General features: G+C 54.0%; 1 protein-coding gene across 1 annotated transcript; it reads right to left on the reverse strand.

The window, feature by feature from the left end:
• Positions 1-982: 982 nt before the first annotated feature.
• On the reverse strand, positions 983-14,592 carry NCLIV_004030 (hypothetical protein; the record flags this gene model as incomplete). Its single annotated transcript, XM_003879905.1, has 18 exons — positions 983-1,069; positions 1,497-3,153; positions 3,475-3,536; positions 3,936-4,021; positions 4,371-4,520; positions 5,117-5,648; positions 6,153-6,547; positions 7,315-7,400; positions 7,909-8,120; positions 9,067-9,191; positions 9,559-9,727; positions 10,287-10,369; positions 10,661-10,799; positions 11,393-11,445; positions 11,615-11,726; positions 12,425-12,571; positions 13,031-13,647; positions 14,295-14,592. The coding sequence occupies 18 exons, from the start codon at positions 14,590-14,592 to the stop codon at positions 983-985; spliced, it is 5,010 nt and encodes a 1,669-aa protein (XP_003879954.1).
• Between the last annotated feature and the right edge of the window lie 1,434 nt (positions 14,593-16,026).

Consider the following 16,026-nt stretch of genomic DNA (forward strand, 5'->3'; position numbering starts at 1 on the left):
GGGAAGTTGGACAACGCATCTGTCGAGTCGTCTTCGCTGGTAGTCGTAGCTGTTGTTGTGGAAGGCGAATCGTTTTCTTGCAAGTGATGATCGCTATTCTTGAGACACACGTGATGTCGCGTGCCGTTTTGTGTGAATGTTCGAAGAGAGAGGACGCTACGAATAAGACCACTTTTTGGCTACGGCCTCGTCCCATTAGCGACACTCTTGTGACGGCGCAGTGAGGAACGACCGTTCCACGCTTATTATGTGTATCAGGCTGAGTATCCAGGTCAGCGGCTGCTCACGGGAAGACTACCGATTGCCGATGAGAGGGGAACCAATTTGTCTAAACGCGCAAGTGGAAGGAAACCACGCAAACATGCGTTCCTGAAATTTGTAGACTCCTGCCGAAAAAGAGTTGGCGCAGGGCTTTTCACACAGGGGGCAGTCTGCCGTTTGCACAGACCCTGGGTTTTTCGTCGGCCTCCTAGAGTGTGACTCACTGCAAGACGTCTGTCTACTTGAGCTGGATGAGATGCCCTTGGAGACAACGAGGGGCTCTACGAAGGCGAGCTACCACCAACACTTACAGGCTCCTGCCAGCCGGGGCTCCTGGTGGTGTTTGAAGAGGTATGGATACGGAGAGTCTGTGTTTTATTTGCACGTGGTGCTGTCTACGTCTGCGGAGCCATGAACCATGGAAAAAACGCGTATCGCCACTCCGAACTAGAGGGCTTTGGAGCTGCCGGGGAACAGGAAGCAACGACATTCGTCAAAATGTCTCGGCATCTCGCTCCACGATGCACTACTCACACAGTAGGGTCAGAGTCGGACAGAGCAAAGGGACGTTTCCAATCATTCTGATGTGGCGACTACACAGCCTAAGCTTTTTGTAGCCAGGGGTCTATCCGCCTCACATCGGCGAAAGGTGCGACGATCAAGTTTTTCGTCCCGTATCCGGAGTGTCTAGAAACACATCCTCTGGAGATACTTTCGTGCATTAGGCGGGAACGAGATGTTTCTCGCGAGTGCGAGCTCGGCAAACAGGACACTCCAGACGGTTCTTCAGCTGCTCGGTCCAGCAAACCTGTAGGGCGATCAAAAGCAAACGCATGCAAAGTAAAGGAGTAAGGCGCTGGTCGACGACACGGCGCGAACAAATGGATCAAACCACGGGCACCCCGAATGGTGAGAGCGCCACGTTTCCGAGGAAAGCGGGCGACCTCTGGGACACGCAGCGCTCGGAAAGGCGAAGAAACGCCGCCCCCGTCCGATTCCCAGAAGAACGAAAGCTGCGGGAAGGCGGCGGAGTCTCGTCTGCCAAAAGTTTATAGACGGTTTCGAAAACATCTGAGTCTAGGTTTGAAGAAGGCGAACCAGAATGACGAGACGGTGGCAACGCGACCCCGTTCTCAACTAGAATGGAGCAGATCAGCCGGAAAAAAGACCGCCCGTCCAGTGGTTTGCTTACACACTCTGACGGAAGGGGGAAACTGGGATTTTCTTTTCCTTACCAGGCAGAATTCGTGGCCGCAGTTGAGAGAGCGATGCAGTGGCAGATCCTCGCTGCAAATGAGGCACATGGCAATCTTGCCATGGGCCACGTCCGTCGCCTCTCTCGAAGGTTGCGTTTCGTCGGGCCTACGCTCCAGTGCCTGTTCATCGCCTTGAGGCTTCTCATCGCCTTGAGGCTTCTCATCGCCTTCGACGCGGCTTTTCTTCGCGGGCCGTCTCCCCTCGTCTCCTTCGTTCTCTTTTTCTTCTTCCTCCGAATCTCCGGAAACAGTGATGGGTGCATTGCGCTTCTCCGCCGGCGCGCCGACTTGCGACGAGGGCGTCTTCCCGGGCGCTACTGACCGAGCCCCGTTTGTTGCCGCCCCGTGCCCGTCTTCGCCCTCTTCGTCCCGCAGTCGCTGCGGCTCTTCTGTTGGCGGTCTAATCCCCAGGCTCGGGCGTTCGACGCGTTTGCAGTGGGTCTCCACAGACAACAGCAGATCTCGCTGGTAAGCTGCAGGCACGAACCGCGCGATGACAGTGTCGAGAATCGTCTTCTTCTGCCAGAGCGAATGGTCGTCAGGAACCGGAGGCGCATGCGGATGCTCTGCTGAACAGAGCGAAGGCAGTTTACGTGGGAGCGGCAGGAGCAGATTTCGGAGGCGCTCAACCACCTCTCGATACCCCCTCTCGGCGTGCGACCGCGCCTTGCCGCGTAGGCCGCCGAGCTGGCGCATGCAGATACAGAACGTGAAGAACTTGTTGCCTGGAGACCCGGCGGCCGGAGCCGCAGCTGCGTTCTCTTCCTCCGTGAACAGGCGCTGGACCTGGAGAATGAGCTCTGCGGCCGCCTGCTTTTCTGCCTCTTTCTTGCTTTGCCGCGACTCCTCGCCTCGCGCACCCTTCTCACTGCCGCCTTTCTCCCAACTCCCCGACGCCTCCCTGCTCTCTGCCTTCTTGCTGTCTCCTCGCTGACCGTCTCTCGCGCCTGCGTCCCCTGGCGCCTCGAGGTGAGCCCACTCAGCCCTCCCCCCCGGCTGCGACGCGCTCGGCTCGACTTCCTCTCCGTTCGCGAAGGCCTCAGAGGGCGCCTCGAGCTCGGCGAGGGACAACACTCTCTCTCCCTTGCCTTTCTCGCGCCTCTTCGCCTCCTCTCGGAAAGGTTTCCTCCCCGTCGACAGCAAGACAGCCTCGCGCGCCCGGCGGCGCTCCGCCGCCACCTGCGTGGGGCAGAGAGGCACATTCGTCTCTGGTTTTTCTTCTGCGCCTCCGAGACGAAGACGGTCCGCAGAGGCCCCGTGGAGTCTCGACAGCTCCGGAGCGTCGCGTCCAATCTTCGTTGCCGAGACAAGCACTTGCACTGCCTGGTCCGCTCTGAGCGCGGCCGGATTCGGCGGCGATGAGGGCGCGTCACTGTCGGGAAAACGGGGACGGCGGGGTGTCTCCGTGTGGGGAAGTCCAGAGCCACCAGGGTCAGAGACAAAACAGGAGAGAGCCTCTGCAGTCGAGGGCCTGTTCATCTTTGCGAGGGCGAACTGAAGGAGCGGCGCCGGCAGACGCGAGAAAAAGGAACGAATTCGCGATGCCAGAAAAGAGAGAGGCGACGAGGCAGGCGGCAGCTCCAGCGACCGACGCACCCACCGAGGCAAATCCTTCTGGAGGTCGGGAGCGGCAAATCTGGCGAGCAGAAAGAGAGAGAAAAAGAAACGGAAGAGGAACCGAATCGAAGAGAAAGTGAGAGAGAGGAGCGAGGACAGCGGCAGCGAGGGAAAAGGGAGGCGCGCCAGAGAATGCACCAAAATCGGCAAACCAGGCAACGCGGGAACAGCGAGAAGAAGGTGAGAGAGAGAAGAATGCAGCGAGACGAAAGAGACAAGAGAAGACACGGGAGAGACGGACGAGAGGTGAGGCCGCTGAAGAAGAGAGAAGAGGGCGAGCGTACAGAATAATCCCGGCGAAACAGACCTGAGAAGACACTCTTTTCATATTTCTTCTCACCGTTTATCCAAAAAGACGACGACTCCAAAATCCTTCGCATGCCGCACAACGCGCCCGACAGCCTACCAACGAGCCGCAAAGGAAGCATCCAGTCCGCAGGGGCACGAAGAAAGTGAATGTAGGTTCAGACACAGACGACAAAGCTCGGGACAAACACGAACGCATCCAACAGGAGAGATGCATGCATCGTGAACACAAACCGTTACATGCAGACAGATGCTCGCAGATGCATGTGTGTCCCGACGAATCAATGCAGGTGAACATGAATGCATTCATGCATCTCTCTCAAACTTGATACATATATATGTATATATGTATATGCAAATATGGGAATATATTTAAAGATGAATTCTGTAGCATGCACAATTAAGGCGCACGCCTACACATCTGTCTACTTGGGTAATTGTCTCGGACAGGGGCCGGGCGCGGTGAAGGAAACAGGAAAAGGTCAAAGATCTCACCTGATTGACAGCTCGGCGCGCCTCCTGCTCGTACCACTGCCGTCCACTGATGAGCAATGAGGAGTCTCCCGCCCCGGCCTCTCTACCTGTCACGAGAAACGGGCGAGACGCCGCAAACATCAGCCAGCAGCAGGCGCTCCATGCATGCATGCAAACATCTCTATAAACACAGGTCTGTAGAGATGTGAATGGACAAAAGCTTCGTGCAGATGCGGTGGACACAAACGTTTCAGGCGGTGTATCTGCGCCTGAAGTTCCACGGCCAAACGGAGTCGGAGTTGTTTGCAGGCAGTCCCTCCCCAGAGAGTCCTCCAGATCTGCATGCGTGGCGTCTCCACAAGGGCCCGCCGCTGCACGCCACTATCGCTCGCAGGAAGACGCGAGACGGGAGCGGCTTCCCCCGTCTCGTTTCCTCTGACCGTCGCGTCTCCTCACCTCGGCCCGGCCCACTCGATCCGGCCGCGTGCTGCTGCATGCAGTCGTCTAGCCACATCCGCTTCAGCTGGACGCGCGGCTCGAAGAACGACGCGAGGGGCAACCCGCAGACGACCACCGCGCGGCACGCGTGGTCTGAGAAGTCGATGCCTGAACAAGGGAAAGGGAAACTCGCGTGGCAGCGCCTCCACCCCGAACCGAGGCGAACGTTTCGCCTAGGCACGCGCGCGCGCCTCTGGAAGCCGAATCTAGACGGAAGAACAGGAACGGGGCGAGAACGGAAGCGTGACTCAACAGGCTAGGACGCCAGCGTACCCAAGCCGGCGCGAGAGGGGAAACGGGGCCCGCAGAGACCACCCGCGCGCAGGTGCACAAAGGGAAAACCCGATATGGTTCTGATCATCCTAGCATCTAAGGAGTTGTCTTCGCGGTTAATACGCTGGATAAGAGGCGTCCGTGCACATTACGCTGAACGGGAGACTGGCGATTCGAGAGCGAGAAACACGGGGCGCGAGACAGGGTGGACGCGGCGGTCACCACATCGCAGAATTCGAGGAGCAGAGAAGAGACAGAGACAAGTCCTGGAAAAGGCGATTCCTAGACGCGGAGGATCCGCGTCCGTTTCGTCCGAGGTCGCGTTTGAAGAGGCAAAAAGTTCCCGAGCTTCGCGCGTGGCTTGCCGTTGGAGCGCCCTTTAAACACACATTTGTGAACGATTTTGCCTGGAGCGCGCGCGGCTCGCTTACCTTCTGCCGCCTTGCCTTTGCACACCGCCAACAGGACTGCGCCCGTTCGCGCGTCTCCGCAAAGGCCTCTTTCGCCTTCCTGGCCACGGCGAGAGTCTCTGCTTCCCCGCGGAAGGTCGCGCTCCGCCGCCTCCTGGACAGAGCGCTGAAACGCGACGAGCAGATCCGCCATGTCTCGCGAGTTCGCCGGTTCCACAAAAACTTCCTTCGCCTCCTGCAGAGCCCCAAAAATCGATTCAGGCGACGACCGAGAAGAAGCGGGGCGCGCGGCAGGCGCAGCCGCGATAGGGCGCGGAGCGCGGAAACCGAAAAAGGAGGAGAACTGAGAAGAAGAAGCAGAGGAAGACGAAGAAGAGGAAGAAAAGGCAGACGAAGAAGAGGAATAAGACGCAAGGGGTTTTTTCCATTCGTTGATGCATGTGTGCATTTGAGCGTAGGAGGCAAAGAAGCAGAGAACTCCGCCGCCGACGAGCGTGCAAATGCGCAACAGCGAGAACCCGAGCGCGCGCAGATATTCCGGTCGATTTCGATTCTGCGGAAGACACAGGCACCAGACCCCCACACCGTAAATGCCCAATCTGTTGCATCTCCAACAGCCACTTGAACAAGGACTCCTCCAATCAAGTATGCTGGGCATTTAAATTCGTCATCACCATGGAACCCTTGCCCCGATCCAAACGTACAGTCCTGCTAGGGCGTGTGCGCCACGTCTCAGTGTGTACACGCAAATGCCTGCTCCGTGCTGGCGGTGTATTTGCACAGCACAAACCCACACACCCACCCTCAGCGACAAACACGCCTAAAGCCATGCATGCACACAAACATATATATATATATATATATATATAGATACATATGAATACATATATATACATATATATATATATACTCATGGATATGTATGTATGCATTGGATGCGTGGGGAGGAACTGGGGAGCGGAGAAGGCAGCGGTGCCCTGACAAGAGCTGGTCGTATTGAGAGAGCGCTGGACAGGCCGAGGTGCGTTGCGTCAGCGCCTCGACGTTTGGTTCGCACCTGGAACGTGGAAATCAGTGTTTCGGTTTGACTCGCATGCGCCTCGTCTTCTTGCGTTGGCGAGAACAGGGCGTGGTCTTCCGTCTCCTCTTTCCGATCTTGCTCCAGTTGCTGGTGGTAGTATCGGCGGCTTTTGTAGTTCCGGAAGTCATTCCATACTCGCTTCAAGTCGCTCGGTCTCTCCTCCTGGTCCCCGCTGCCTCCGCGGCCTTCGCTGCCGCCTGGGATCGCGGCGCTCGAGGCGCGCGCAGCCTCGGCGAGATTCACTTGCGAGAGAACAGTCGCAAACAGCTGATTGGGCCCCACGACGTGGTCATTTTCCAGAAAAATCGAAAACTTGAGGAGGCCGGGAGTCCCCAGACGCTGCGCGAGAGGCGGCAGCGGCGCGAGAGTCCCTGCAAGGAAAGCCACGCCGAGACACAGCAGGCAAAAAACCGTCCCTTTCTCAGCCGTCACTTCGCCTGCACACGCGCGTGCGGGGTGGAGACACAGCGCTCTGGCAACGGGCACTGAGAAAGACACACACACGGGCGTCGAGGAAGGCCTGCCGCCGCAGCTCGCCACGCCTAGAAAGAGGAAACTGCGTCGCAAAAGGCGTTCACGGCAGAGTCCAACACCTGCAGCTACGCGCCGCGTCTTCGACAGACGCGCCGCCCGTGTGAGACCACCTGCGAGTGTGCGGGAGGTTTGTCCCAGAGCGCCACAGCCAACCTTGCTGAGAGAGAAGGCGACTCCAGAAACATCTGGGCCTTACACACTGGATACATATTAAATCTCGTCGGCAACGTACACTTGTGGAAATGTGTGTGCACGCACAGATGCGCAGTGTACATACATATGCATGCCAGAATATTTGCGCCAGCATAAACATATATATCTATATACATGCATGCGCACGACATAAGCATTTCTATATATATATATATACTTTTATGGGCATCTGCGAGAGAGGAATGAGAGAAGAAAGGGGGAGTGTGAGAGTTGAATTCGACGCGGAGCGCCGCTTCGTGACGTTCAGCTGTCAACAGGAGCCTCGCTCGCTGGCTCCCGTCTTATATAGGGGGAGAGCGTCTTCGACGCTACATCTGGAAGAGTCGCCTCCGAGTGCCGTACGCAGCGCATATGTTTTGACAAAAGGCGTTTCGTGAAAGTTTCCTCTCACCGGATGTGCAAATAATCGAACGCGCGCCTTGGAGCAGAAGCGACGCAAACGCAGGCGCTGGAGACATTGACCAAAACGCCAAGCATCTGAGCAGGAGACAGCCACAGGAAGACACACTCGGGCACACACATATCTCCACACATGCATATATATATATATATATATATAAATATCGATATATATATATATATGTTTGTAGGTCTGCATGTTACATGCGCAAGGAGGAACGCAGTTTTTCACGTGGATATCGGTGTACGTACACACTTATATACATATACATATGGCTGGGTATATCTGCCCACATATATATACGTATAGGTATATGCATATAGTTTTAGAGGACGAAACGCAGCGAAAAAAGTCCAAAATTCTCGTCATCTTGCATGCGGGATTGTTCCACTTCTTGATTCGTCGCCGAGGAAGACAACGTCGCTCGCCAGAATTCTGTCCTCTCTTTCCCATCGTCATCCCAATGACCTACCTTCCCCCTTGCCTCCTCATTTTCTCTCTTCCTCCCTTTTTCGCTTTTTCTTTCCCTCTGCATGCACGAGGTTTTCGCGCGTGTTCAGGCGGGGGCGTTTGTCAGTCGCTTACCGCGGTTTGGCTGCAAGGGCCATGTTGGCTTCTGTGTCGCCTTCTTTGCTTGGTTGGTGACTTGCCGCCTTCTTCTTGCTCCATCCTCCCTGCGTCTCGCTTTCCGCCTCTTTCTCTCTCTCTTGCTGGCGCCGCACGGCGTCTTCGCCTTCGTCGTGGAGATAGACCCTATAGCTCGGCGCGTTCGCCCAAGTGAGCTCGGCGTAGAGAATCTGCGCGACGACACAAAAACGCGAGATGCGCGGTGTGGGGTGTAGGCAGCGGCGAGACACCGAGGCCGGAACGCCCGCGTCCTCTATGCCTTTTGTTTTTGCTTCACAGCAGCCGAGAAGAAACACGAAAAAGCGACAGAGACCCGCGAAAACCGAAAGGGGCGAAACACCCGCAGTGTCCTTCCAAAAGTAACAAAGACGAAACAAACAGACAGGGAGAGACTCGACGGGAGGTTGCCATCTCTCTAAACAGAAGTGAAACTCCGCAACACGTGTACCTACAAATATAACATACATATATACATACATACATACATACATACATACATACATACATGCATACATACATACAATATATATCAGTATACATACATATATCCCTGTATGTATATATGGCATGCCCAATTTCGCAGCAGCTACGGCCCGTGGGCAAGCTTGTATGTGAAAACACAGAGCGATCTGCATGCACGTTTGATCGATGCCCCTCCCTGTCTGTCTATCAAAAGACATGCACGCAGATGTATTTTCTCGTAACATCCTGATCCGTCTACGTCACCGTCTATCAATCAGACGATACGCAGGTTTGCCTATATAACGTTAAGTTCGTCTCTGGTTGTATGGGTGTTATACAACTATTGTAAAAGCGAGAAAGACACGTAGTAAGCAACAACGAACAAGGGAGACTGTTATGGATAATCATACGCGGCAAAAACGGAACTACTCCAGCAGTGAATTGCGGCACAGAGCGACCGTTCCCGAGGATATGGGAATCACGTATCCGTATAATCGTGTATCGGAAGGCCAGTTATACTGGGGCGGGTCACGCCCTTCATCTCGCAGTGTATACACCCCAGGGAAAAGTCGTTTGCTACAACGTAGGAATCCCACTCTTTTTAACGCGAGTTTGTGCTTTTCCTTTTCGGGGTTCAGGTCTTGTCTCGCTGACGTTGAAAATGCGTCGAAGGTTATCCAGGCTGTTCACGTGTCGCTCAATGTGCGTCTCGTTTTCGGCGCCTTCGTCTTGCAGCGCTTGCATGCATGCAGCGAGCAGCCGGTCCAGCATCGGTTTTCCTGTCCACAGGAATGCACAGACGAGAAGACAGAGGCAAGCCGCAGAAAAAACAGTGGGCACCCCAGAGCGTTTCCCCGCCACAGGAAGGAGGGAGACATCGAGATCGAGTAGAGCAGCGAAGCCTAAACGGCCTTTACGCAAACGACAAGATCCCCGTCACTCGCGCAAACATACACGACGGGTCCGAGCGACGGCCAAGTGAGTGGCGAGCTCCCACGCACATGCAAGAGCAGAAGCGAACGGGACGCTCGGCCGGGAGGTCTATCTTGTTCGAGTCAGACTGTCAAACCAGCGAGAGGGAGAGGCAAAAAAAAGGGCGTGAAGAGACGCGCATTTGCGACGAGGCACCGTTCTCCGCCTGCTCACCTTTCGCCGAAAACAGAGGAGTCGCGTCTTCGAGAAGACTCGCGGACTTCACGTCAGCCTTGCGAGCCCCGGAAAACTCGCTGCATGAAGTGAACGCCTCTGCAACTTCCTCCAGGGACAGCAGCGCATGCGGGTGACGCAGATTTTCTGTCGGGGCATTCAGTTGGAACTGCGAAGCACACAAGCGCGGTCGACACAGATAGCAGGGGAGATCAACACCTGTCTCCAAAAACAAAGTGTACTCCGACACGCGTGTCGTCACCCATTTGCAAGCGTATAGAAAACTGCGCATGCAGATAGAGAGCGAAAGACAGATCGCCACAGATAGACAAACAGACAGAGACATAAATACAGTCATAGAGAGACAGGTGGGCATAGACCGGTAGATAGATAGATAGACAAATGTAGACAGGTCTACATAAGGAGGTACAGAGAGACATAAGTAGTGAGACAGATGGATATAGGCAGAAAGCTATAGACAGATGCAGAGAGCTATACAAAGATAGGCATCGCTGGGCGTTAGAGCACGCCTCAAGTGGAAGCATAGAGCAGGTGTCCAAGGAGAAAATCTGGTGAAGCAGCACAGCGTCCGAACGGTCGCCGGTTGATCTGTTTTCCGTCGTTTGCGTCTTTTCGTTGACCTCGAAACCACTTCTGTTTGCGGCGGCGGCAGAGCAGAGAGAAGGCAAAGACCCAAGCCGAAACCGGATAACCAAAAGAGCGCTTACCGAAGTCATCCATTCATCGAGTCTAGCAAGAGACTGCTGAAGAAGGAGAAGCTGAGCGACACTCACAGAAGGCGTCGCAGATCCTGAGACAGAAAGGGACGGGAGACAGAACGCCACACAAGGCGCATGCAACGGGACGCGCCACAGGGACAGCTTCCAACTGTACATACTCACGGGCATACGCCCTCACCCGCGTGCACCCGTATGTGGGGGTCTCCAAAGGCTTTGTTTCCTTACGCGTGTGCATGTAAACACCAATGTAAACACCAATGTATACATATATATATATATATATATATATATATATATGGAAATGAATATGCGCTGGAGTCGACGCGCGCTTCTCGCCAGTTCGTTCGTCTGTTGTGCTACACCTTTTTTGTTGTGGTCGGAGATGTCTGTTTCCGGCAAGGCCAGCTTCCTGCTGATGATTTCTGCGAGAGCGCCTAGAGCGTTGATGCATCGGCCTATGTCCATCTGTCGCAGTTCGAAGGAAGACGCGTCTTCTGCAACCTGAGGATATGAGCAAAAAAAAGGAAAAAGGAGACGGCATAAAAGACGAAAGAGTCGCGCAAAAGACGGGAACGCGGCGGCCAGTTTAGTCGACAGCCTTTAGGAACCACCTGCCATAACCACCACGCGCAACTCCTGTGTATACGCAAGCATCTCTATACATATACATATATATATATATATATATATACATATATATGCACATATATACACATATATACATATATATATATATATATATAGATAAATGCATAAGCAGATGCGTCCAAAACAGGGACATACATGAACAGAAACGTACACAGATACACATACAGCGGCACACATCGATAGAAATGCACAAATGTGTTGTGACGCGGCTGTACCCGTGTCAGAGTAAGTATATATATATATATATCTTTGCATATAAGGATACGTATATGCGCGTATTTCCCGCCCTTGCGTTTGCGTCGAGTGGAATGTGCATGAAACAGCGCGATGAAGGCCGCCAAAAGGGGAAGCAGAGGAAAAAATGCAAGTGCGCGGAAAGGCCAAAAAAATAGAAAAAGAAACGTGTGAGAAAAAAGTCTCAGAAGCATGAGAATGACGCCTCGGACCTGTTCGACGTTGTGGGCCTCGTCGATGACCAGGACTGAGTTCGCCAGAGAGCCTGCAAAAAGCGCGGGAAAAAGACAAAAGAAAGTGAAGAGCCGAGACAAAAGAACCACAAGGGGATGCCGGGGAAAGAAGGCGAGAGGACGGCGGGCAGTGTCGAGCAGTTGACACGACATGTGGCAAGCATTGGCTGCTTTCAGGAGCAGAAAGAGACAAAAGCGCACCTGGTTGGAGAAGCTGAGAGGACGGATCGAGGAGGTAATTGTACGGCAGCAAAACCAAATCGCTTTTCTCCTGGTAATCTCGCATCGTGTAGAACGGACAGAACTGAACCTTCTGGAAAGGAAACAAACAGGCGAACAGTGGAAAGGATAGAAACGGCAGGCGACAGACGGAAAGCCCAAAAACAGACGCGGAAAACTGCACGCCCGCGCTGCACATGCGCACGCAGGAAGAGACGGCGGGGCTTGAGGATTTACGCGCTTTGAAATGCATAGGTTTACGCGACTCCAGATGTATCGGTAGACACGGCGGCACACGAGGGGGGAACGAGAAAAGTCGGAAAATGCTTCATAGACGGAGGCGAGAGAGCAAAACAGCAGCAGTGCTGGATGCGCACGAGAACCTAAGTGCAGCCGAGTAAACAGACGCATGCGTATGCATGCACGAAACAAGAGACATGGATGCAAATTCGTTCACAGGGAGCACGGACACAACCCGCGGTCTCGGCGCGAAAATGCACAGCTTCCATCTACACCGACCGCTCAACGTATCCGCATACCTACAAACACGCCTACATATAAATGGAGATGCATGCACACACATATGTATAAATATGCATATATATACCATGTATACAGATATGCATATATCCCATATATATATATATATATATATACATACATACGTACATACATGTAGAATGCATCTGTGTGCCCGTCTCTCTATGCCTGTGGAGAAAGCGAAGGCTAGAAGAGATTATCGACAAGATTATCGACACGGGAAAACTCGCGTTTTCAAGACTTTTTTCTCACTTCGACTCCTGGAGGACCGCAGCCCGTCCCACACGCCTTGAGGTCTTCGACATCCATCGGCCCACACGCTTGGAGGACTTGAGCGATTTTTTCCTTTTCGCGAAGCGAGCCGTTGTAAAATTTACAACCCTGCGCGAACGTGAAAGACTGGCAGGAAGAAGATTCAAAAACCACCAGTCCTTCTCGCTATGGAGATTCGCAGGCGTGCATGTGCATTCATGCGTATTCTCCTGTATGCATATATATATATATATATATATATATATATATATGTGATGTGTATACGTTCTGCGAGCACGACTGAGGACGGTGTCGAATTTTGATGGTTTCGCCTTCTTGGTCGTCGCGTCAGAAATATGGAAAAGCGCAGTTTTTGATATGCCTGAAGATATACAGAGATCTTTCAAGGTATAGATGTATAAACATATATATATATATATATCTGAGCAGGTATGTATGTATATGTAGATATAAAGGATATGAAGATGGAAATGGGTGTACATGTTTGTGTCAGAGTCGACATGCGAGCCGATGTCTAGGACTGTCGTCAGCTGTGTCTTCTCTTTTCGGTCTCTGTGTTCGTTTTCTGCCTCGTCGCGTTCGTACCTCGCCTCGGAGCTTCTTCTTGCACGCCACGTTGAGTGCGGCTCCCCGCAGTTTGTGGCTGATTGCATGCACGCAGAGATTGTCTCGGCTTCCCAGCACAGCGATTTTCATTCTCCTGCTCGTCTCTCTGCCTCCCAAGACTCGCCTCTCGAGGTGATCTCTCGGCACGCTCGCGCCCTGTGTCTCCTTCATTTCGATTTTCACGCCCGCCTTCGACCGCAAGGCGCCGCCAACGACTCCCGCCGAAGCAGGAAGAGAGGAGAGAGAAGAAGGAGAAGGAAAAGGAGAAAAGTAAGCGGTTCGGCGAGCTTCGCGAACAACTTGCTGGAGCTGGCTATGGGTGCGAGAGGCGTACACGACTCTCGGCGTCCTGCGCACGGCGGGGGGGGTCTGCGAAGGAGACGCAGAAGACGGCCGGGACGCGAGAGAAGAAAGCGGAGCAGACGGGAGAAGCAGTCCGCGTTTCTGCGCGAGATTCTGCCGCTGAAGGCCTTCATAGGTCAGCGACGCGCCCGCAGGCGAGGGAACGGCTGACGAGGCGGGGAACGAAGGGGCCGTCGACACTTTTCGCACGTAGGCGAGAGACGCGCAGAGGAGACACAAGGTTTTCCCGGTTCCTGCGGAGAACAGAGAAATGTGAAAAAACAAGCAAAGGAATGAAGAAACACACGGGAAAGACAGGAGGAAAAAGGATGAAGAGACACAAGCAAATGGAGGCCAGGAAGCTCAGGACTGTGACACGCGACACAGAAGGGAGTGTGGCAGAAAAGACAAGAGCGAAATAAAAAGGCGAGAAAGGAACTTGTCTCCGGTGAAGCGAGAAGGGCCATCGGGGGGAACCCGCGAATCGACGAACACACCACGCGTTTCGATGCGGAAACGAGCCTGTCTCTTGTAGGCGAACTCGCGTTTTGTAGCGCGTTCAAAACACGAAACGGGCAGAAAAGGCTGCAGTTCCCTTCGCCTTCCCTCCACCTTGCCCCGAGCCGAGAGGGGCGAAACGCGCCTTTTTTATGCGGTCAGCAGAGCGACCTCGAGGCGACGCGGAAGAGAAGGGAAGCGTGTCTCCGCTCCTACTTTCCATGGTCAAGAGAGAGAGGAACCTTTTTCAGACGAGGACGCGAGATGTTTTTCGTCAAAGCGGACGGCGAAAAGAGGAGAGACAGCTGCTCGAGGAGACGCAGCGAAAGCGGTATCTTTAGTGCCGCATGCGTTTCTTTCTCTTTCTGCCACAAGCTGTCCGCACCCCGCGAAAAAAACTCACCGGTCGGCGACTCAAGGAGCGCGTGCTCTTCGCGCACGCATGCCTCGACGACTTTTTCCATGAACTTCTCCTGACACGGATACGGTTCGAACGGGAAATCGATTTCGACTTCTTCTCGCTTCTCCCCAACCCTCACGCTGCCCCGCCAGCTTTCGCCGTCGCCGGCCGGCTTGGGCTGCATGCGCCAAGCTCGCCGGGGTTCGTCCTTTGCCTTTTGCGCGGAACAGGACGAAGGAGAGCACGGGAGAGACTGAGAAGGAGAGGGGGAGCGAGAAGAAAGACCGGATTTACTCGCCATGGTTGAGGGTGAGTCACGTGTACGACGGACGGACCGGCACCGGTTTAATGACCAGGAGTGCATGCAGAAGAGAAAAGACGATTCCTCGCGCTGCTCGTCTTGGCATGTCGGTCTCTCCTCTCGTGAAGGCGACTGACGCTGTCGACCGTCCCGGCGCCGCACTCATTTCTCGTCTCGTCCTCGCTCGTCCACTATTCGCGTCTCGAGGCAACGGGAGAGAAACCCTCTCCGGGAAAAAAGGGATGTTTAGCCGGAAAGTTAGCGTCTAAAATATAAAAAACCAAGAATCAACTTAGATGCGCAGATGACAAGATTAATCCTTGTCCGGTTTGTACCTCTAGAGAGCTTTGAAAAACGATCCGGCGGCTTTTTCCTGCTCCTACACTTTGCAGCGACAAATCCAACCGCATTCACGCATTTGCTTTGCATGCCTCGTGCAAACGCGAGATCACAGCGAACGTCGAAGCGAGGAGGGGCGAGGGGAGACTCCTCGATCGCGGCCTGTGCATCCGTGGTGGAAATTCGCAGATCGGAAAAGAGGGAGAAGCCTGGATATTTTGTCGGGTAAAAAGGAGAGAAAAACGAAAGCAAGCAGGCACACGTCAAGTAGGCACATCCAGATAAATATATGTGCACATCTATACGTGTATAGATATTAGATATATACACATGGATATACACGTGCATAAATGTGTGTGTATACTCTGTTGCGAACAGCAGAAGGAAGGCACCGGCAAAAAGCCTCATCACAGCCGTTCTTCCTCCGTCGTTGGAAAAAAGAACCCCCAGGGAAGCGAGTTAAAAATGAAAGAGTGAGAGAGAAAAAGGTTTTCAGGTGTCGAGGACAGCGAGAGAAGAGACAGAGAGAAGAGACATTGGCGATTTCAACGAGGCGGACCCGCGAGGAGACTGGGAAGAAGGGTTCTCCAAAGTTTTCTTCGATCTCGAAGAAGAGCGCAGAAAGAGGATTGCCGGAAAGCCACTGGAAACAAGACAGTCGACACAGGCCGCGGAGAGACGCCACGAAATAATACACGCAGATTGTTCCGCGCGCCCGCGCGCGCATGCACGTGAGAGTCTGCTGCGAGAGGCAAGAGGAAACCTGGCGCGCGGCCCTTGAGTGTTGCCGAGAAAGAGAGAAAGACAAACGCACACAGACAGGCCAGCTGCGGCGCTTCCGATGGGAGCTGGAGACTGGGAAGGCGCGTCGTCTTGCCGCCACCCAGAGGCACACGCGAAAAAACGGGAACGCATCCCGGTCCCGGCTTTGCATGCGCGCGGCCGATGCATGTGCATGCAAAAACAGGCGGATTCGACGACGAAATCTTTTTCAAGCGGAGAGGTTGACACCGCTAATTCGATTTTTTCTGCATTTCCCACAAGCTTCTCTTCCAGAGGCTCGCTGCAGGGAGAACAGCTCCCGAAGTCGACGAA

The sequence above is a fragment of the Neospora caninum genome, chromosome Ib, assembly GCF_000208865.1.
Source record: "Neospora caninum Liverpool complete genome, chromosome Ib".
In the NCBI taxonomy this organism is placed as follows: domain Eukaryota; phylum Apicomplexa; class Conoidasida; order Eucoccidiorida; family Sarcocystidae; genus Neospora; species Neospora caninum.